Source organism: Podarcis muralis, chromosome 4 (genome assembly GCF_964188315.1).
Source record: "Podarcis muralis chromosome 4, rPodMur119.hap1.1, whole genome shotgun sequence".
NCBI classification, from domain to species: domain Eukaryota; kingdom Metazoa; phylum Chordata; class Lepidosauria; order Squamata; family Lacertidae; genus Podarcis; species Podarcis muralis.
In genome coordinates this window covers 63,962,270-63,985,933 of record NC_135658.1, presented here as the reverse complement: position 1 = coordinate 63,985,933, position 23,664 = coordinate 63,962,270, and the positions used below count along the sequence as shown (strand labels likewise).

Here is a 23,664-nt window from a genome sequence, read left to right as displayed (position 1 = left end):
TTGTGTGGACAAATGTTTGAGAGAAGAATGTGACACCAATAGCCAAAAGAAGTTGGGAGGAGGAGAAACTCACTAATTTATCGCTTTATGATTTCTGCTGTGTTGAATTTATTAAATAACTCAGACTTGGCAAAGATGTTTAGCAAAGTTCTAACAGTAAACTGCAATACTACCACCCTGCAATCTACATTGTTGCTTTTCTGTGTTTCAAGTTCAAATAGGCATTTTGCAATTTGTGTGTAATCACCCATGTGTTGTTGTTTTTAAAAATAAAGTAATTGTAGCACTTTAAAAGGGTCTCAAAAGTCTAGTTTACTAATCCACTAAGAGAAACGTAATCAGAAGCAGAGCTCATTTTACACTAAACTCGTGGTCAAAACTGAGGGGGGAAACCCCTATTGAACCCATAGTCAGAAGTACCAAGTTTCATTAACAGTGAATTAAAGGCTGAGGAGAGAGAGGAAAACCATTTAGCCATTAACCTAATGGTTTGGATTTATAAACCCCATTGCTATAAGATCTTTTTCATTTCCACTGAAGCCCACTATGTGCTTGTTCTTGTTAATGAAAAAAATCATTCTTTCTTAATTGTTACTGAAAAGATACTTAATCGGTTGATGCAGAGTTTGACCACATCCTAATTAGCTGTGCAAATCAGCCAGGTGATGAGTTGAGTTTCAATTTTGTACATGCTATATCTGCTCTAGCGAGGGGGGGGGGGAACGTTATTTGAGCTAAGTATGGATTTTTGTTGTTGTTGTTGGTATCAGCCGCCAAGAATGCACCACCAGTTTTAAAGGTTGCTAATTATTTTCCAAGCTCAGTTTTAAATGCTGGTTCTTAACCTTTTTGAAGTCCTAAATGGCCTTTTATGATGCTACTTGAAGTGAGTGTCTCTTTCCACCTCATCTGGTGAAGGCTTCACTAGATGGGGCCAGTTTTCCATTGCATCATCATCATCATCATTTCTACAGCCTTAAGTGGGGACAGACTATCATCTTGGGATCAGAGACAAATGCTTCACACTGCTACTTTTTATATTTATGTGTTGGCACGTGTGAGGCATCTCCCCCATATGACCTGCTTTTAGACTTCAAGTAGGGATGTATTTCTTCCTTCAGGCCTGTGGACATGGCTGACGTTTGAGAGTTGGCGTCTTCTGCTGCTGAATTGCTGTTTTATTATGCTTTCATGGTTTTTATGTGGCACTGCTGTGTTATATTTTAATGAATTGTTTGTGTATTGCCTGGGAACCTTCAATGTGTTATATATGCAATAAATAATAATTTTATCCACTCTTTTCTGATAATAATGGGATAAAATACTACCAATTGCCTGTACATAGAAATTATTCAAGACCTATTAACTTGACTGCAGCTGTTTTTCTAACCTGTGTAGCATGGATTATAACTTTTTAAAATGTACTATTAGAAGTTATATGGTCAATATTTCACAGGAAAATGCTTCTGTCCTAATCTTCAGCTGTATAACTTGTTGCCTTTAAGATAGGAATATCTGAAGTTAGATGTGGGCTCTTTTGACTGGATTTTCACTTTAAGATTTCATTCCATATAGACTAACTTGGACAGTAAATGAATAGCACCACATCCTTTATCACATAATCACACCACAACACCCTTATTTACATTGTTCTGTTTAAATGAAATAGTTAATTTCAGTAGAAAGTTTCAAAGAGTTTTCTGTGACACATACCTTTCCATGATCTTACCTTTTAGTAATGTAAAATCCATAAAAGAGTTATGAAGTGGTTGAACAATGTTCTGAAATGAAAAACTTGTAATACTTGTTTTGAAATCTATTTATTAGACCTCCGAATTAAAAAAAAGAAAGAAATCTGTTTTGAATACAAGAAGTATAACCGTCCTGCCAAATTGTAGATAAGAACTGAGGGATTCATAAACATTATTAATGTTTTGGAAAGCCGCTTTTATGCTAAAGTATTTGGAATTCTGTACAAATGAGATAACAGTAGGTCTAAATGACAAATTAAGGATTTTTTAAAAATCCCCAGCGTGTCTCTTGCAGTAATGGATTTATGGAGGAAGTATGTTTTAGTTGGATTTGTAATTAAGGTTTTTCCATTAAAGGAAATAAAATCTATTCCTGTAGAGCAGTATCTTTCTGTTCAGAGTAGGTGGATTGAAAGAGTAGGAAAACTGAACAATTTTAATCCGATTTCCCTATGACAAGCCAGTATTCAGAATGGCTTCCTGTAGTGTAAAGTTCAAAGATTAAACATTGTTTGTTTTGCTAATCTTCAGTATATTCTGACTTTTAGCAATTAAGAAGTGAATAAATTATTCCACTTCTCAGGGTAATGTACAATACATATAAAGGAACCAAGTGAGTGAGGGTTTTTTACCTGAATAAATGAATCTGGTGCAAGATAAATATTGAAATGTATGTATATTTCACATGGAGTCCTAAATTACTGGTTATTAGTGGTGACCTAAGCAAGATCAGAGACTAACAGCTTCCTACTATAGTTACTTTTCAATAGCTTCTAAAGAGTTCATCCTTAGCCATAACTCCTGGAGTAAGTTGATAAATGCTATCAAAATTAATTTTGGTTACAGCAGTGCGTTTTCTAATTTAATTCAGGGACTCAGATTTTCAAAGCAACAATTGGATTCCACCCCACATGTATTTCATTTTAAAATACTATGAACCTTCTCCAACAGCTCGAACATTTTCTTACAGCTTTATATATTTTGGGTAAAGCCTGGCTTTGCCTGTTAGTCACAAGGTACTGGAATGACTGTTATCTGTTAGAGACTGTGGGACATTCTCCATCCTTTGGGCTTCCCTCTTCCATCATTAAGGAGGCAGAGACAGGTTGCTGAGAGGCTCCTTACCTTCCTGCCACTAACAGGGAAGCAGGGTTTTGCTTGTGCTATTTTGTGCTCTTTCTCTCACTCTGTCTCTCTCCTCTACTTTCCCCTCCATACCTGCATGGGCTAGCCCAGTTACAGAAACCTTTTCTATTAAATTGCTGGTTTCACTTGGTACCCTTAAGGGAGAAAGGGGGTGTCTCCAGGGGAAGAGGCAGAACAACCAGAGACTTCATTGAACAAGCTCTTCCCTAGAGAGCTTTTTCTCACAGCCCTTGGCTAAAGTTGTGTCCACCTCACAGTTTCTCTCCCATTCTCAGAAAGGAGCAATGACTGCATCTTCTCTGCCAAAGGGGTCAGAACGGACCAGTCCGCCCATGCCAGTCCAATTCATTGTACATTCAAGTTCTCTTCCCTACAAAAGACCACCACGAATTCAGTACATTTCTGGTGCACATACCTGCGGCGAATCATTTTTTCATGACAATAATACCTGCTGGAGGTGAAGGCTTAAGGGTGCTTGTGATAAGCATGTGGAAGCAGCACCCCCCCCCCCAAGGCTTCAGGGCCTTTTTACCTGCACTGAGGTTTTCTGTCATATAAATGTTTGGGTTTCTTTGCTAGAGCCACCTACCTCTGGGACAGCCAAAGATGGGCTAAATACTCTCAACAACATTGTTGCTGGATATTGTACAAAACTCTGGAATATCTTGCTCTGACACTGGGAGGCTGACCCAAGATTCAGTATTGGTTTCTGGGCATGTCTTTCCCTGGGTTAAGATATTTGGCAAAGCCTTAGAGGAAGAGTGGCTCTGCAACTTATGTATTTGGTGGTTTTATATTCTGATTTTATCCTGTCAATAATGGTGGTGGTGGTGGTGGTGATGATGATGATACAACTGTCATCAGCCCCAGCCAGCATTGCCAATAGTCAGATGGTGGCAGCTGTAATCCAGTAACATCAGGAGAGCTACAGATCCAGTGTTTCCCAACCTTGGGCCTCCAGCTGTTTTTGAACTACAATTCCCATCATCCCTGACCACTGGTCTTGCTAGCTAGGAATGATGGGAGTTGTAGTCCCAAAACAGCTGGAGGCCCAAGGTTGGGAAACACTGGATTAGCCGTCCCTGCCTAGTGACAGTGTTGTTGTTGTTGTTTAGTCGTGTCTGACTCTTCGTGACCCCATGGACCAGAGCATGCCAGGCACTCCTGTCTTCCACTGCCTCCCGCAGTTTGGCCAAACTCATGCTGGTAGCTTCGAGAACACTATCCAATCATCTCATCCTCTGTCGTCCCCTTCTCCCTGTGCCCTCCATCTTTCCCAACATCAGGATCTTTTCCAGGGAGTCTTCTCTTCTCATGAGGTGGCCAAAGTATTGGAGTCTCAGCTTCAGGATCTGTCCTTCCAGTGAACACTCAGGGCTGATTTCCTTAAGAATAGATAGGTTTGATCTTCTTGCAGTCCATGGGACTCTCAAGAGTCTCCTCCAGACCATAAATCAAAAGCATCAATCTTTCGACGATCAGCCTTCTTTATGGTCCAGCTCTCACTGTGAGAAGTGAGAAGTGAGAGTGACAGTGTTAGTCAAGACCAAAACCAGCTTTTTGGCCAGAAGATGTGCAGCTGCTGGTTAAAAATTGGTCCCTGGTACATGATTTGATGGTGAGCAATATTTTTCCATGGATGTTGTGACTAGCTCTGCTCTAGGAACCAATACCATTCTCCTGCCTTCTTGAGGATCTTTGTCACCAGATAAAAGGGAGGAATGGCATAGAGTAGACCTCTAGGCCAATCTTGGTTTAGAATGTTTGCTTCTTCTGAATCCACACACATTGGGTATTTTGACTTGACTTTGGGAGACTTAAATAGGTACCTAACAACGCCACCACCAAGTTAAATAATTTAAGTTCTGAGTATCATTGTTGTAGCTGTAAATGATTCATGACAGTACCTATACTTTATGCATGGGGATTGACACTGGGGTCCTACCTTTTTGCTTAATTGCAAATAGTGACAGAAAGGGGCAGGATGTATTGGTTTGAAGTTTTAGTTAGGTTTGACTTGTAAAGCTCTAAAACAAGTTGGTTTTTGCTACACGGGGGAGCACCTTCTTCCTACCAGCTGATGAGCTTGTGCTGCAACCTGTAGAAAACTATTTGGTGGCAACAAGAGGGAGAACATTCTTGGTAGTGGCACCTACTGCTTGGAATTGCCTTCCCTCTGAATTAAGGCAGACACATCATTGATGACAATTTGGTATCTGCTAAAACTTACTCATCCTCTCAGGCCTTTGCTGGATGTTAATACCAATTGACCGTAATAACATCATACCTAGAGTACCAGAGGAAGGGTAGAGCACTTCATCCATTCTCCATCAGCCTGCACACTCACCTGTATAGAATTCTTGATCACTTATGGCTTCCAGACTAGTGCTTAAATACAAGTATGAGCTAACGTGCTTTTATCCACATTATTTAATATTAACTTAGTACTTTTAAAAGAAACTTAGTATTTATTACATCTCAAAAATAAATTTTTAAAAGTTGATTTTGTTGATTTTATTTAGTTTAGATTATTACCCATGCTGCATCAGGAACAGGAGAAAGAATTAGGAACTAAAAACTTACAATGAAACTTGAGTCCAGAATTCAGGCACATTCAGGGATGTGTTGCCATTTTTAGATGAAGGGCCATGGTAAAATCTAATAACTACAATTTATGATGTAGCGGCTACAATGTATCTTTTAAACTGCATGGATTACAGAAGAATGAGCCACGATGGAGCAAAAAGCAGCTTGTTCTGTAAATTATGTTGCAGCGAGGAACAGGTGAATTCAAGTGAAATACAAAATAGTTCATCATAGAAAACAATAAGGAGCAATTTTTTGATTCTCTCGCTTTCTTTTGCCCAATCTCATCATAAAACTCCCTTTTCATTCCACAGTTCTAAAAACTGCTAATGATTGATATGATCGTAGTGCTGTCATTCTTAACAAAAAGTCACTTTTGTTCTAGGTATTTTAATAGATTCCCATTAAACATGTATTGCTGACTGAAATATTGGCATGAAGGGCTCTCACTGGGCTGAGCCCGGGAATTAAGAAGTCAGGAAATCAGCTGCTGCCTTGCAAAAGAGCCTTGTGTGACACAGGATCTCCTGATTGGGGGGATCATTACTGCTATTATGACTCTACTTGCGTAGGACTTTTGAATTTCATCTGAATGTCAGTAATAACCCTCTTAGCAAATTATCCTGAATAAAATCACAAAGGCATTTTATATAATAGGTGTTGAATTACTGGATAGATTTGCTAATTAAATACTCTTTGTTCTGCTGCAGTTGACATTACGGGGTAAGATCTTGAACAATTATTCTCAACAGCTGTACTTTGTTAAGGGAAAAATTAACCACAAAGTTTATTTTTTTTACACTTGAAGTTGGCAGATTTTTGAAATGTGCTTGAAAAAAATTCCATCATCCAATTGGTAATGAGAAGATAAATATGCAGGTGTTTCTGTGAAATATGATAACTGCCAACTGATTTATTAATGAATTTAGCAAGCCTTCATAACCTATTCCCTAACTGTTGGCACTTAAAAGTGATTTTCTATTGGAATAGGTAATATTAATATTACGCCTGTCACTAGATGAACTTTTACTTGTCTTGTGACCCTCTTGTAATTGCCTATATTTGCTACTGCCCTTGTGAACAATTGAAAATATTCCCCATAATGAATCATTAGTTTCGCTAACAGGACTAACTCTGTCTGAAATGTCTTCCCATTTACCAATCTATGACATTCATGGGACTAGAAATAATAATATTAAAAAACCAAAAAATAATATATAAAATTGCCTGGCCAGCTTTTGGGATAAAAAAGTTATAATTTCATTATAGTCAGTTAATAATTGATATTTTTCTTAAAGGTATAAGCTATTCTCCATGTACAGACGTGTGTGTGTGTGTGTGTGTGTGTGTGTGTGTGTGTGCGCGTGTGTGTGTGTGTGCATAGTACATATAACAAACTAGTTGGTATCTTGCTGTTTTTTAGAAGTATAAATTTTAGCCTAAGCTTTACACAACACAAACATTCTGACTTCTAGGTGGACGAGGTTGGTTAGTATTGTATCCTGTTTGTCTCTAGTAAAGAAGAAAGTAAATATATCTGTGCTACATTGTTTTAAGTGAGTTCTGTTTTCATGTTTTGCTTTTTGTAATGTTGTGAGCAGGACACAGTGTTGCATTACCATGGTCAAACATTGATTTGGTAGCTGTATCGCCTTATTTTGTAAATCCAGAGATCTAAAGCTTACTCCCTGACTGGTATATACAAAATATACTATTTTGTAATGTGATCTCATCAGAATCAATCTTTTCTTCTCCTTCCAGATTTTGATGCATACTAAGGAGCTGGTACAGAAGGTAGTAACAAGTGTTTTTTTATTATTATCTAGCAACCCTTAAATAGAATGTCTAGTGACTTATTTTTTTAAAAAACAACTATGAAAATGGTAGCCCAAATAATCGAAGTCACTTCTCAGGATGTCTAGTTTACAAATGCAATCCTTTCTAGTGGATTATAGCTCCCCCTCCTTTTGTGGGAAGGGGGAAAACAGATGTGATCTAATCCCTGCTTGAAGCCTATGTTTGAGTATTTTGGACAAATTAGTAACAGTGCTAATTAGAGTTTAGTCACAGGCCAGTAACTATGTGTTCTAATGTCCTTTTTTGGGGGACTGATACCCCCACCCCTTTCCTCTCTGTCTTGTAGTCTAGGAATACAATATTTTATTTTCTATGGGTAGGATCAAAGGATCTGTGAGAAGAAAGAAAATAGCTGCTTGTGGTGTTCTGTGACCACCTGCATATGAGTGGGTGCAAACAGTACTGCAATAGTATTCTATTTGCAGAAGTTATACAGGTAGAAAGCACCTTTTGGTTCTACTTTTCACTTTTGTCATGCAGTGAGTTAGCATGAGGTGGAAAACAGGGGGTTGTATTTAACATTGCTGTTTCAGCAGACCTCTGCTTGCTCAGTAAATTTCCCCCTCTCCCTCTTGCACATCCTCAAAATCTGGTCCAGAGGGTTGGAGGACCCTCCAGAGCAGATTTTGAGAGCCTGTTAGGCAAAGAGCAGAAGAGGAAGTCTCATTGTGTGAGCAGAATTCTGCACTCGCAGCATTGGATGCAGGCCAGGGGCAATGGCTTTACAAAATTACGCAAGTCTCCTGTGCCTGCCCTGCAAAGAATCCTACATGGCAAATACAAACCAGTTGTCCCATTAAGATGTAATAGCAGACTGTGCTATTAGGAGCTAGCTAATTAAACAGTGTAAATGGGAAGGAGGGAACGCTCAAGTACAGGGCTCATTCCATGTACCACGAACCATGGTTTTTGGTACATGTGAAGCAACCCACTATAGAAAGGCAAATAATATTTTGTGTGAACAGACCCAATGTCAGTACAGTGGCTACAAGGAGGACTTGCAATAAAATGTTGCTGCTCAGATTTCTAGACATTCCATTCCTACTCTTCCCTCCCAGTTTTGGGGTTCCCCTCAACCATTTATCAGAATTCTATATCCACTCAGCATACTCCGTACTCACTGGGTTGTGTGTTTGTGTTTTATTATTTATCTTTCTGTAGTGGGTTGCTTCACATGTACCACAAACCATATATACTTTCTGTAGCTATCATGTACATCCATATGGCAGCTACTTTCTGCTCCTCTTGTCAAAGATGTTATGTTAGATTTCTGACATGTCAGTTTTCAGTGTCCAAACAATGGTGTGTAATCTGTGTTACTTTCTTTATGCCCTCCCTAGATGAATCTGGAAGTGATTTATGGTGATACAGACTCCATTATGATAAACACAAACATTACCAACTTGGAAGAAGTCTTTAAAATGGGGAACAAGGTAAAATAATTTTAAGCTTTGTTGCAGCACCATACATTTCTTTGTTGCAGTTTTATATTGCTAAGAATCCTTGTTTTAGTACAACTAGTGAACAGCGACCTTGTTAGCACCTGCAGGCTTAATACTTGGTAGTTGATAGAGAATGTTTATGAAAATGCTTCTTTCTAAAAAAATTGTATTAACATATGCCAGTGTTTCTCAAATTGTTGATCCCTGCTTGTCTTTTTTCCACAATGACATTTCCACTCCTATTTTTAAATAATTTTCAGCATTTAGCATAATTTGAATTGCTGTAATATGGCCTGTTAATGTTTTCCCACAAGGATATATTTTCTTAACATATGCTTTGCAAGGTACATATAAGGTTGATACTTTGTTTAATAACTTAGTAATTTCACATAGCACATCTTGGGATGTCTGTATACCATTTCTGTTAGAAAGGCAAGCCAAATGTTGTCATATATGGAATATTCTGTTAAGAGGGAATACTATTCTCCCCATAATTCCTTTGATTAATCCCCCTCACTCTCTCTAGCTGATAGAGACAGACCCTCTGAACACCCTCTAGATCACGTGATCAAATGCTTCTATGCTAAAGACAGCTGGTGTCTTACTTTATGACTACATTAATTTGGTAACCATGTTTTGTTTATCTGTTTATTTTTAATTAAAATCTTGTGGCTCCTAGGGGGTATTATTTAACATCAGGATGACACCTTGCACCTGGATTTACACATGATCCAGACCCCCAAGGGAAAGGCAACCCTGCTCACCCAGACAGCTCACAGAGCAGTAGGTTGTGCAGAGCTCCTGATAGCTGAGTATTCCAAGCTTTGATCTTTTCGCAGGCTGAGGCATTTAGCAAGCACCGGACCACAGCTGGTGTGGCTGACCTGCCTGTTTGTCAGAGTTGGGACATCCTGTTAGACAAGCAGCAAGGCAAGGGAAAGAGCTGCAGAGAGACTTTCTAGACGGCTGCAGCAAACCTTTGCATGCCAAAGGTTCCAGGTTCAATTCCTGGTGTCTCTGTGTGGGGCTAAGGCAGCAACTTAGAGGTATTGCCATGCCATTCCATGGAGACAGGACTGAGCTGGATGGGCCCATGTTCTGGTTTCCACATAAAGCAGCTTTCTGTGTTTCTAATGCTGGCTAGTAGGGACAGGTGCAACAGTGCCAGGTGAAAGGAGAACTTCGGCGTCATCCCAACTCCTTCCCCTCCTGCTCCTTATAGGGCTGGCAAGGGTGAATGCTATGGGATTGCCATCCTCCCAAGTACCCAGAAGCTCTGGGTTGCTGAAAATGCCAGCTCTTAGGAAGACGCTGAGGCCAGCTTCTTCTTGATGCACTCGAGGCAAAAATCCCACAAGGAGATGCTTTCTCATTAAGCCCAGTTTTGTGTCAAACAACGGGGGTTAACTCTTATCGATCACATCAGTCTTACCAAACCTCATTGGAGATCCCAGTTCATGTGGTGGGTACTTGTCCTTGTTGTTCTTAACAGGTGGGGAGGGGGCTGTGCCTTTGGGGGCAGATGGTAGATCCTAGGCGCACTCCTATGGGCAAGGCCAAGCCCAAGCATAGGCAAGGGCTGTAGATTCTTAACTAGAAGCTCCTCTTCAAACAGCCTTTCTTCTCCCTGGTCCTCATCCTCTGCTGCCGCCGTTTGCTCCACACTGGAAGCACCATGGGTGCAATCACACAAAACCATGATTTTAAGACCATCTTTGGGAGCATTGGCAAAGGTGGTTTCCAAAACCACCCCTTTGGGATTGCTTCTGTGGCTTGGACTTGGGGCTTTTAAACAACTAAATTCTTGACTCTGCCAGCCAGGAATATATTTTCCTTTTATTTTCTCCACACTGTTAGCAAAGGTGTACTTTACAACCTATTTCAGAACCCTAACCCCTATGCTTCCCAAGGAGGCCGCAACAGTTTTATTTCAAGGGCCTTCTAAGCCTAAGGTTACCTTTCCTGGATTTTAAAAAAAGACATGGAAGGCAGGGTGGGTAAATCCATCTTTCTGTAAGATCATTACTTAACAAATATGCTTTAATCTCTGCTGATGAACACAATGTAGCTACTGAAGGTGCCAGTGGTAGGTGCCCCGATAGCCACATTTATTTCTACTGCAGTCATTCCTACAGAAAACCCTTTTATAGCTCAGTTATATTCAATGTGAGACTTTGATATATATAGTATAAGGTTGGGAGAGAAGAGAGAGCAGAATGAGTTTCCATCGTAGTACCGCCAGCACCAGTATGCCTGCTCATACCACCTAGGTAGTCTGCGAAAGTTCTCGGCAAACATCCCCTCAAAATTCCACAATGCACAATAGATCATTTGCTCTTCCTGTTCAGTTCCTGCTTGCACACATTTCATCGGATGCCAGGATTGGACACCCAGCCCTCCCTTCCCTTCTGAACAGAGGAGCGGTGCAGTGAGCTGCCCTTTGTGAGAGAACATGTTGGTGGCTGGTGTGGGTGCCTTTTTTTTTTGCATGGGTGCCTTTTGATGGGGAGGGCATACCCACATTATTTTGTGGCCTTGTCTCTTGAGGCCCTTTTCAATGTGGCAGCCATTTTGTTTTGTCTCTCACACAGTAGACCTTTGGTGACTGGCGCTCACAGCACTTTCTCAAAATTCCAAGCCATGGTCAGGAGTATGGAATTCATTTTTTTCATAACTGCTGCACACTGTGGCAACATTTTCATTGTCACTGTTTATAGCCTTACTGGCAGATACGCTTGAGGTGGTGGAACATGGGACTATTAGCAGTGTTCTCGTGTGTGTGTGTGTGTGTGTGTGTGATGTTATTGTTTTAAAGATTTCTGCGGTAAATAGGACTAAGAGTACTTTAATCTCTGTACAAAGTCTGGGGTTTGCTATCACTATGAAATCTTGGCAAATGACACTAACATATATAGTTCTACCTCAGTTTCCAAAGTATTTTTCTCTGTGGTAAAGAAAGTGATTTTTTTCTTCATTTATTTTCAGATAAAAAGTGAAGTGAACAAGCTGTACAAGTTGTTGGAGATAGATATTGATGGAGTCTTTAAGTCCCTTTTATTGCTGAAAAAGAAAAAATATGCTGCTTTGGTCGTGGAGCCAACAGGGGATGGAAAATACGTTACCAAGCAAGAGCTTAAAGGACTGGACATTGTGCGAAGAGATTGGTGTGATCTTGCAAAAGAGACCGGAAAGTAAGTTACTTTCTTAGATTACTCACCATGGCTGCTGTGTAGATCCACTAACTGTTTACCCAAAGCAAGTGACAACACTCTGTATCATCATTCTGTCCCAAAGGCTATGATGTTAAGCACACTTATTTAGAAGCAGGGTTTACTGAAATAGTGATATTTACTCTTAAATAAACATGTTTTAGATCAAAGGTGGTGCTTTACCGAAGGTTATTCCAAGACGGGTGGATTCAGCTACCACGCAAACAGATGCAGCCAACTTGGAACCGATTTAAATGCTTGACCTCATAGTAAATTGAGAGGCAGCATGATGGAGAGGTTAATGTCAGATGAAATGGGAAAGGACCTATGTACACTATGGGGGGAAATGCAGGATATAATCTAACAAAATATGAATAGATAATGTGTGTTTGCCATCTTTTCTGGTCTAAGTTTTCTTCCTGCCTTTTCCTGTTAGGCAGAAACGACTCTGGGAAAAGTGTTTGTGTCTGTGTGTTTGCAAATATGTGGTGTGTGTGCGCATGCACACACCTCCCCCCCCCCCATCTTGGATTTTGCTGTTATCTACAATTCACAGCTGCTTTTAAACAGAAAAATGTTGGTTTGCTTCCAGTGGTGGTGCTTGGCTGATGGTAAGGCTTCCTTTGGCAGGATAGGGAGGAAAGCAATTTCCAGCGATTCCCAGATCTCCGTGTAGCCTCTGCACCTCTCCTCCTCCTCCTCCAAAATCTGTTATGGAGGGTTGTGTTTTTTGGGGGCAGAGGTTACTGAAATAAGCTTTCTTCTCTGTTCCTCTGATGGAAGCCTTACCATAAGTCGAGCAACATAATTGGATATAACACACTGTTAATGAAATAAAGGTTTTAGAGGGGCCAGGCGGGAAGCACACTTTATCAAATTCACCCTTTTCTAAGAAGGAAAGCAATAGTATTTTGCTGTCTTAGCACCTACAAATTGGGACTGTTATTTGATTCGGAAATCCCCTAGTTTTTGAGTTCATACTACTCATAGCACCTTTAATTAGAATTGCCTTACTAAAAGTAGCAGGTAGCTTTCTTACACAGGTCATCCTGACGTTTGGGTACAAGAGGGAAAGCTCAGTGGTAGGGAATTAAGGAGGGACTGTTAGTTCTGCTCCCATCCAGGTAATGTTTGCAGCATTATTCATCAGTATTCCCTCCACGACAGAAGATATGGGGAGCCTGCCCTCACCCCTGCTTAGCTCCTTGGTAATCCGTGGTGTGGTATAGTGGTTAGAGTGTTGGACTAAGACCTGGGAGACCCAGGGTTCAAATTCCTACTCAACGATCCAGCTCACTGCATGACCTTGGCCATTTTCTTAGCCTAATCTACTTCACAGGATTGTTGTGAGGATAAAATGGGGTGGAGGACAACTATGTACACGACTGTGAACTCCTTGCAGGAAAGGTGGGGTATAAATGTGAAAATAAATAAACAACCACTGGAAACTGGTTAACCTTTTGTGGCATATTTGAATAAATTTACACTTGCGTTTTGGAAAATGCTTAATAGGAAAATAAATGTTAGCTTAATTATTACTAATGTTTGGACTGGTAGTATGCATCCCATGGAGCTAGTTTAAAGTTGTGGTGGTAACCTGGTATTCCACCTGAAGAAAATATCTACACAAAAGTAATTGGAAAATATTCTTCCCGTAAATTCTGAGGAACATAGTGTGCTGCAGGTGCGTACTGTGTGTTTCTCAAAAACGTGTTTTCTCACACGCCTAAACTTTTCTTACAGCTATATAATTGGTCAGATTCTTTCTGACCAACCCCGAGATGCAATTGTAGAAAACATTCAGAGGAGGTTAATCCAAATTGGAGAAAATGTGGCAAATGGCAGCGTTCCAGTAAAACAATTTGAAATCAACAAGGTAAATAGTTTTGGTTTTTTTAACTGTTATGCCTGAATTTGTTTGAATGTATTCCATTCTCTCCTGGTGTCCATTTTTTGTGTTCATGGTAGCTGATCTTTTAGCAATTGCAGAGAGCATTTCTTAAAACATTTTAAAATTCTGACAGGAACAAAGAAAGTTAAAAAGAAAAAAGAATCTAAGTTTTAATCAGAGAGGAAGGCAAGATTTGTCTAGTGTAAGCCGAACTTGTACATAAATCTTTCCCTCAGATCTGTCTTTTTGCTCCCCCCCAAACCTCCCCCTCCAAACTGAACTAAGGCTTACAGTAGGGAGTGCCACGCTACTTTCTCAGCATGTTGCTTATCATAAACCCATATTTCAAGCATAAGTAGTTTAAATAAAGAGTTAGGGAACCTGTAGCCCTCCAGATGTTGTTGGACTACAGCTGCCATCATCCCTGACCGCTGGTCATGTTGGCTTGGGCTGATGGGATTTGGAGTCCCAACAGCTTTTGGAAGGCGACAGGTTTCCCACCCTTTATTTCAGTCAATATATTTCTGAGCAGGTCAAGCATTTTTCTCAACCCCTGTAGGTAGGGGCATGTTTGAACAGAAAGAGGAACAGGTATGTATACAGTTGGTTAAACATTACAAACAGGATCTGAAAGCAGTATTCTCCTTTGTTGTAAATCCCCAACATTTGATATTTGGTCTGACCATGGAGTTTCTGTTTTGCTGTAATGACTGATGGAGAGCTCTTGATAGATGGACTGTTCATGAATCTGTGCCATCCATTTTAAAAGCACCCTCTTTGACTTGGTCATTCCCTTTCTATCCTGTAGTATATATTTTAAGTTGACTTTATTTCCTCTCCTTCCAAGTTTCCTGAAGGAATCTGACTTTACCCATTCTCCCTGTCCATTTATTTTAATCAATGACATCATTTATCTCTTCTGAGGGAGTGAGCCATTATTTGAGCCAAGATAGAAGGGAAGGATCTGCTTTTTAGCTTCTTGACATCATTCTGAGTCTCTGTCTGCATTGCTATCCTTCATGAGTTTTGTTGCCCAAGATGGCAACTAGGAAGGAAATGCCCAGGTAAAAATAAATAATCTCATTTTACGAGCCAGTTTATGGAAAGCAACAGACACAGAACCTAATATTTATGCTATTTCAAACGTTGATGAATTTTGCAGTAGTTTCACCAGCAATTTCCCCTCTGTATTCTTTTTCTTTGATATATATAGGCATTGACAAAGGATCCCCAGGACTACCCAGACAAAAAAAGTCTGCCTCATGTCCATGTTGCCCTGTGGATAAATTCTCAAGAGGGTAGAAAGCTGAAAGCTGGAGATACCGTGTCGTATATTATCTGCCAGGTAAAAATGTTCAGATTCATTTTAATTTAATAAAATGTTTATTAGTTCGGTAAATACTGTTAGCGATACGTTGTGTGCCAATACGAACTTAGAAAGTTATATGTAACTAAAAGAAACCAATAAACCTTTCTTTTTTGTTTCTTCTTTGTATAGGATGGATCAAATCTGAGTGCTAGCCAGAGAGCATATGCTCCAGAACAACTGAAAAAACAACCGAATCTTGCTATTGACACTCAGTACTATCTGTCGCAACAGATCCACCCAGTAGTGGCTCGTATTTGTGAACCCATAGATGGAATTGATTCTGTCCTTATTGCAGCATGGCTAGGTTAGTATTGCAGTTCAGTATTTACTTTGTGATTAAAGGTAAAGGTACCCCTGACCGTTAGGTCCAGTTGCGGATGACTCTGGGGTTGCGCGCTCATCTCGCTCTATAGGCCAAGGGAGCCGGCGTTTGTCTGCAGACAGCTTCCGGGTCATGTGGCCAGCATGACTAAGCCGCTTCTGGCGAACCAGAGCAGCGCACGGAAACGCTGTTTACCTTCCCGCCAGAGCGGTACCTATTTATCTACTTGCACTTTGACGTGCTTTCAAACTGCTAATTTGGTAGGAGCTGGGACCGAACAACGGGAGCTCATCCCCGTTGTCGGGATTCGAACGGCCGACCTTCTGATCGGCAAGCCCTAGGCTCTGTGGTTTACACCACAGCGCCACCCGCTTACCACTTATTAGTAATTAGCGTATGGCAGAGCAATCCAACCCTGCCTCCTCCAGCTGTGCACGATGTGCTATAGGGGACTTGTATTAAGCCAAGGTACCCCTCAGCTCTGCCAACTGAGCTGGCTAGTCGCTGGCAAACCCCCCCCCCCTTTTGTGGTATCCCAACCAGCAGACAGCCCCAAACAGAATGTTCGCATGGTGGGGCTAAACTATCCCAAAATCCACTGGATACCCAGCTGGTCTCATTGCAGATGGACGGTGGCATTGGACCAGTCCTGACCCAATTGCTGTGCCAAGTTAGAATCAAGCCCTATTGTCCACAACTACAACCACAGTCATCCGCGACTGGACCTAACGGTCAGGGTTCCCTTTACCTTTACCACCACCTTCAGCAGAGTTACTACTATTTCATATGCTTTAAGCTTATCTTAGACTCTCCAACTGCTAGTGATAGTGTTGGCCCAATGCATGGCTGTTTGTTCGCTTACTTAATTTGTCTTTCTACCAAATGATGCTCGAGGCAGCCAAAACTAAATTACAAAATAAAATACAAAATAAAATACGAAACAATAATACATTCCCATAGGCAGTGGTAGCAAGGCCTGTTTGTATCACTTATTCTCAAGGTAAACTCTGTTCAGCAAATTTTAGGATGTTAATTTTTCATTATTCCGACCCACCCGCACACATCCTCAGGAAAGGCAGTGCATAAATTAAAGGGGGAAATAATTAATAGCAATTATAAATAATAATGTTAGAAAATTCTTCTGACCAAGATTAGGATTCAGCATTTCAAGAATACGTAGGCACAGTTTGCGCATCATTGTAAATCGTAATTAATGATTTACTGTAAGGTCACTGATCTTGCCTGCTTTGCTCTTCCCCACCGGTGAGCAGAGAAAACAAATGATTCTGGCATAGCCTTATCATGTTTTGTTTCATTGTTTTGTATGGCTCAGTATGACTGTAATCCACGGCATAACTTTATTGACCTTTCAGTTTTAACCAGCTAAAAATAATCGACAGTGTAATCCTATGCATGTCTACTCAGAAGTAAGCCCTATTTAATATAGTGGTGCGAAACTGTTGTTAGTGAAAAATGCTTGCAGAGTTAAATCTTTGTGGTCTAACTGTTAACCAAACAGGGCTATAAAGTACTATACAATTATTTTTCAAAAAGAGATTCAGGTTGGAAGCCTCTAGGTGGCAGCACTAGACACTATTTCCCTTTTATTTTTCAAAAGCTTTAATGAGTTATGCAGCAGGGTGATTAACTTTTAAACTTGCATAGCTCTCAAGTAAGACTGGGGAAGAGTGCTCCCCCCCCCCCCCCGTATTAGCTTGTTTATTAAAATAACTAATTTTGAAATAATCACCCTGCAAATGGAAACTTTAGTCTTTACAAAATATTTCCTTTAAGCATAAAAATTACATTTAACCTGAGTATTATTACTTATTAGCTGAAATTTAATTTTTTACACTTTTCCCCAAGGCGTGATCATATGAAAGCTTATTAGACTATTCTTGCTGTTAATAGAATGTAATGGCTTTTAAAGTAAGAGATGAGTTTGTGATCTAAGATTCTTCTACCTCTCTACTTAATTTGGGGAATCCTAAGCGAATTAATTATTAAAAGCCTGTATATGAAAAAATAATTCACAATTAATTTTGACAGGTTAACTCATAAGCAAGAGAGATCAGTTCAAACAAGTCCTGGGGTTTCTCTTTTCTTTCTTTTTTTAAGGACTCTGATGGTAAGATGTATTGCTTCCATGAAATTTACTGATCGTTAGTTTTGTTTTATTTTTATTTCTGTAACTTAATGCTGAAAGTGGATTCCTTGAACCAAGTAATTGTCTGTGGAACAAAATACAATATTATTAATCCAGGTATTTACTTAGGTGTCCTTAAAATTATACCTCTTTATTTGCTTGGTTTGCTGTGGGCTTGAACCAGGACCACAGTTGGTTATGTTGTTTCCAGACAAAATAATTATTAATGCTAAAATGAAGGTTGGTGTAAATTGCTATTGATGAGCACCATTGACATCAGTAGAGCTCTGATTCACACAAACTGTATCTGAACTTCTCATAAACGAAGACAGATGGCTTACCTATACCTCTTTGTTTCTGTATCTCCAGCTCCAATATATATTTTTTTCTGATATTATTCAGTAAGGTTATCCATGCTACAGCATGAAAGGGGGGAGAATTCTATTCAATATTACTACTTAAATATATTTTAAGAGTCCCCCCCTTTCTGATTAATTCTAACATGATGCAAAATATTACGATAGAAAATGGTATTCAGTAAGTTTTCCTTCAGCACCTCTGCATTACAAATAAACTCTTTTCGTATGCTTGCTCTCTTAGGAAAATAATCAGAATTTATTTTCAATTGCTAAAAATGCAATTTGTCAAGCATCCCAGTTATAAAATATTTTAATGATAATGACTTTCTAAAACATTAAGTGGATGAAATGGGCATTCGTTTCAGACTTCAATCCATCAACCACTTCAGAATAGTATCAGAAGTAATAGTGGTACTTTTAGACTGCTCCAACGAAGGTAGTATGTGGCTTGAAGTCCTAGTGAATGTATGAAGTAGTAGTAGTTGAACACTGAACATACATTTTTTTAAAAGCAAGTTGTTGAAATATTGTTTCACCTATCTTATGTTTTTACAATTTAAACTGGAATTAATTTTGTCAAAACCCTATAATCCCTATCTAAATTCATTAAGCTAAAATAGATGCCCTGTCGGTCAAGGGTGTGCCATGTGTCAGTGTTAATATTCCTTATGCTGTAAAAAGCATTCCTTTTAATTCTTCATTAGTAATGATAAATTCAACTCTCTTCCTATTACACATGGAAGTTTTAAATAAAATAAGTAAGCAAGCCCTCATGACGTGAGCATTCTTGCAATACTTTTTTTTGTTGCTCCTGAAGGTGACGTACCTATTGCTTAACAATTATAATGGCACTCAACCAAATTCTTATTCTGCATCCTTGTCTGTTAAATTAGTTACCTTTATCTTTGATCCTGGCCGGCTGTTTAAAATGCATCTCTAAATACAAAACACATTAGTACAATAATAAATTGTTGCTCATATTTCCCAAACTTTCTGTGTTCTGGTAACCAAAAGTGCTTTTTTGTCTTCAATTCGCACTTTTTAAATACTGCTGCTGAATTTTAACAACTGCATTAGATTGAAACCTACATGCTGTTAACCACTGAGCCAAAATGAAATCGACCACTGCATTGAAGTCTGAGTTGGCAGTTGTGTACAGTCTTGAAGGAGTAGGTAATAGCAGTACAACCAGGTTTCTTTTAATGGAGTTTTTATATTCTCCCTTTCATTTTAATGATGCCATTCTGGTTTAAAGACTTTCCTAATAAAGATGCACAATTTTATTCAAATATTCTCTGTGTAACTTAAGAAAATAGCAATAAAGCTGTTCTCTAGGAGTAGCATCTTCGTAAACAAAATGTTCTATTGCATACTCCCCATGGTAGATAATGCATTGTGCTTGTTTTATTTATAAAGCAATTTTGTGTGAAAAGATAAGTAATTTCTTCATGTTACTCAGCTCTTCATCTTAAGTTTAAAATGGGAAAACGTATTCTTTTCTCTTTTTTTAAACACCTTTTCCTTAGGATTCAGTCTTCCTTTGGATTTTACAGTTTGTAATTCCTATTTGAAGCTGTATCAACTTAGATGAATTGCTTTCTTCGGACTTTGAATTTATATTTCTTATTACCAGGGCTGGATCCCTCACAGTTCAGAGTCTCTCACCATTATCATAAAGATGAGGAGAATGATGTTTTGTTTGGAGGGCCAGTTCAGCTCACTGATGAAGAGAAATATAAAGACTGTGAAAGATTCAAGTTTGCTTGCCCAAAGTGTGGGACAGAGAACATTTATGACAATGTCTTTGATGGTTCGGTTAGTATTCTGATCTTTATATTTTGGGAACAAATTCTCTGTATAGGAGATGGTATAAGAAGGAAAAGAGCCAGTTATTTTTCTAAGTTTCCATAAGGGGCATTTGTATGTTAATGCCAAATCCAGTTTTCCATACTATTCTCATGTGCTTTTTCAAAGTGTTACACATATGTAGCATCTTAGAGCTGCTTACTTAATAAGGCCTATTCAGTGTCATTTGGTTACCCTAAATCAAGCTAATTGGAAGAGAACATTTTTTTTTGAAGTTTCTGTTTTGTATTTTTACTTCCCTCTTCCCTTTTATATAGAAGTTTCTTCTATGTTATCTTTCCTGCTGTCTTCGTACATCAGACATAAAAAGTCATCGGGTACATTCCTGCCAAGGAGTGCTGCCAGAAAATCTATCTGTGACCTTGGATCAGAACTTGAATCAGAGCCAACTATTTAACTCTATTGCAATGTTATGCATGTACCAGTTATTGGCAAATTAGCAGGCTGTGGAGAAGTGAAAACCTTGAGAGTTAAAGCAAATAAATTCTGTATCTAAATTAAAAGCAATTATTTTAAGTTAATTTGGACAAACAGCAGATGTTCTGTGTTCCTCGAATCAAAACAAAGCAGTTCTTGGAAGCAAGCGAGAGGAGAAGGCAGGCACAGATCAGTAATACTTGGTAAATCCTTGACTTTGTTTCATTACAGCTGTAAATAAGATAGTTAATTGCATGGGGGCTTGACAACTTACAGATGGGCTAAGTGTAAGAAGAGCGGATGTCAAGCTCTGCAATCTCTTCCACCTGGAATTGCTTAATGTTGTTAGTGCGGGAGTGGTTGCTTGGATCACAAAAGTACAGATTTTTAAGCAGTAATAGAAAGGGGGGTGTTATGAAACTTGACTGCTCTTCAGTGCATTTCTTCATAATGAGAAATTTATTAGTTTGCTTTTATCTGTGTAGACAGACTGAAAATTCTGTTCGGCTAAAAAAGGTTGTAAATCTTCCAGTGAGACATTACTTCTGCTGCGGCATGTAAGATCCTGACTGCGCAGTCAGAACCACAAGAAGAATACTAGGACAAGAATACCACTTTGCCTTAGAATGTCTGTCTTTGAACTTTATACTTGCACAGGACCTTTTGCAAAGCTGTTGTTTATACTGATTTTTGGTCTCTTAAATCCGTAGGGCCCGATGATCGAAGCCAGCTTGCAACAGTGTAGCCAAAAAGACTGTTGTGAATCTCCTCTAATGTACCTAATGCAAATTAACAACAAGCTAAACCTGGATATAAGAAGTCATATTAAAAAGTACTACAGTGTGAGTAACTGTGTTCTTTAAGTTTATATTTAGTCCCTCATATGAGCAACACCCCTTCCTGTCCTGATCTGGCCCAGTTCAGACACCAACATCTTGATCCTATAAAACCATGGTTTACTGAACCAGTAACTACCTGTGTGCTGGCATACTCTCACCTCTTCCTTTTTCTCATGTTTCTTACTTGGGTTGAAGATATTTTGGTTTCTTAAACTGGATTCTCATGTCTGAACCAGGTAATTGTGTAAACAACTTCCTTCAGATACGGTTGTATATACCAATTTCTTTAGATCTAAACATTTGCAAATCATATGAGAGAATTTGCTTGGCCTTGTTATTGGACTGTGTTTGTACTAATTCAGAACGGTTGGGGAAAGGAATCCTTTAACTTCAGTGTTTGCACTGTGTAGGCTTTCTTATGTGCATTTCTGTGAGAGCTGTAAATTCAGATCAGGGATTGCTTCTTTTGAAGGTAAGTATTTCACATTTAAGCAACTCAAAATCATATAATTAAGAATTTTTTTTAGGGTTTTCTGAGGACTACTCACATGAATGGCTCTGAACTGATTTCACAGGCCTTTGTTCGTTCCGTGGTTAGTATTAAAGTTTAATCATGCAAACCAAATATTATTTTAAACAGCGGAATTTGGTTTGTATTTAACGAACAATGTAAATCTAGTGAGAACACCAAAATCTGATAAAGTGTTTTAAATTAGGACATTTCCTAACTTTTTAGAAATGTTTGTTCATATTATTTTTCAGAATGAGGCAACAATTTGTATACAGTGGTGTCTTGGTTTGCATACATTTTGGATTACAAACACGTCAAACCTGGAAGTGCATGTCCCGGTTTGCAACCTTTTTTTGGATTACAACCCATTTTAAATAAATTATTTTGGGAGGCCCCATTACAAACGGACCTCCGGAATGGATGATGGTTGTAGATCAACGTACCATTGTATTAGATGCTTCCACGCGGTGTCAGAGCTCCACACATTTTAATGGCCTTATCATTTGTATAAATGTCAACATGATAATTTGAAAAGATTTTTGCTAATTACTCCACTGAAATCAAGTTTGGTTCAACACACATTGAGACATTTGGTTAAATATTGGTTGCACTTTGTTGGATTATCCACACCCTTATTCCATCTCAGCTCTTATTCCTAGCCGCTATGTAAAGATTTTGACCTTCCTCTTCTCCCATAGAAGCTTACAAGCATCCTTGTTGACAGTTTCACTATGGTTCCAGGTAACTTCTGATTTAGTCTCTCTAACACAGTGCTGAAAGTTGTGCATGGACATATTTTCAAAAACTGGGATCAAGAAAGATTGAAATGCTGGTAGGGTGAAAGAGGAGCAACCAATTACTCTTTGCTGATGGAAAACACCTGGGTGCAAACAGTGGCTATCTATACCTACTCTGTATCTTTTAGGAGCAGCAGTATGAAAATGGAGAGAGAGGGTGACTACTGCAGAAGAACTAGGCATTAGGGACAGGTTCACATTTCAGCTGCCTCCCCATGTTCTATCTCTGGAAAAGAAGAAGCATGGAAATGTGGAGTGCAGAAATACTCTTATCAGCGGCACTCACTTTTTAAAAATGTGTATTCCTGAGTTACAACTCCTGTAAATATTGTGCAACTTCACAGTAGCTCCAGCAGTAGGTTTGGGACTTGGCTTGCTGAAGTTTTTCATTCATATATTTTTGGAGTCTCCCCCACCCTTCTTAAAACTTAAAATAGTGTGGCTTTTTAAAATTTGCTTGCAGGGCAACTGGGTGCACTGCACAGCACAGTGCCAGTGAGCTCCCAGCCATGTGCCAAGGTTTAGTTTCATAAGCAGCTGTTCTTGCCAATAGATAGGGTCCTCTGCCCCACTAGCCATCAGCTTAGTGTATAGGTCCCAGAAAATCCCCATTGCTCAGGGTGATGATGATAGGAGCCATAGTACATAACCCCTGTGTACATAGTACATAAGTACTATGTAGTACTTAAGTACATAGTACATAGTACATAAGTCCCCATAGTACATAACCCCATAGTACATAACCCCTGTGTACACAGACCCTTATTTCTACCTCATTTTTCCTCTTTGCTCTAAGGAGCTCAACATGACATACATGGTTCTCCACTCTCCCCCAACCCAACACCTTTTCATTATTACAATAACCCTGTCTTGTTATGATTGCTGGCCCAATGTCAACTAGTGTGATTAATAATAATTTATTATTTATACCCCGCCCACCTGGCTGGGTTTCCCCAGCCATTCATGGCTTTATAGTGCGGTCTGCATCTGAATCTTCCCAGTCCTGGTCCAACACTGTATCTGAAATGGGGAACCAGATGCTGTTGAACTCTCATTAGCCCCAGGTAGCATGGCCAGTGATCAAGGATGATGGGAGTTTTACTCTGTCCACATCTGGAGGACAGCAGGTTCCATATCCCAGCTCTCTCTATATTGT

At 39.3% G+C, this 23,664-nt stretch overlaps 1 protein-coding gene across 4 annotated transcripts in view; it reads left to right on the top strand.

Annotated features, from left to right (window-relative positions):
- POLA1 (DNA polymerase alpha 1, catalytic subunit) overlaps positions 1-23,664 on the top strand; it is a 178,593-nt gene that overhangs the window by 53,753 nt on the left and 101,176 nt on the right. For all 4 annotated transcript variants that reach the window (XM_077927407.1, XM_028727457.2, XM_077927408.1 and 1 more), the window contains 8 exons: positions 7,245-7,277; positions 8,681-8,773; positions 11,768-11,973; positions 13,735-13,867; positions 15,096-15,227; positions 15,381-15,555; positions 19,712-19,893; positions 21,072-21,203. In XM_077927407.1, the coding sequence (XP_077783533.1) occupies positions 7,245-7,277; positions 8,681-8,773; positions 11,768-11,973; positions 13,735-13,867; positions 15,096-15,227; positions 15,381-15,555; positions 19,712-19,893; positions 21,072-21,203 (1,086 nt within the window). The remainder of the gene's footprint in view (positions 1-7,244; positions 7,278-8,680; positions 8,774-11,767; positions 11,974-13,734; positions 13,868-15,095; positions 15,228-15,380; positions 15,556-19,711; positions 19,894-21,071; positions 21,204-23,664) is intronic.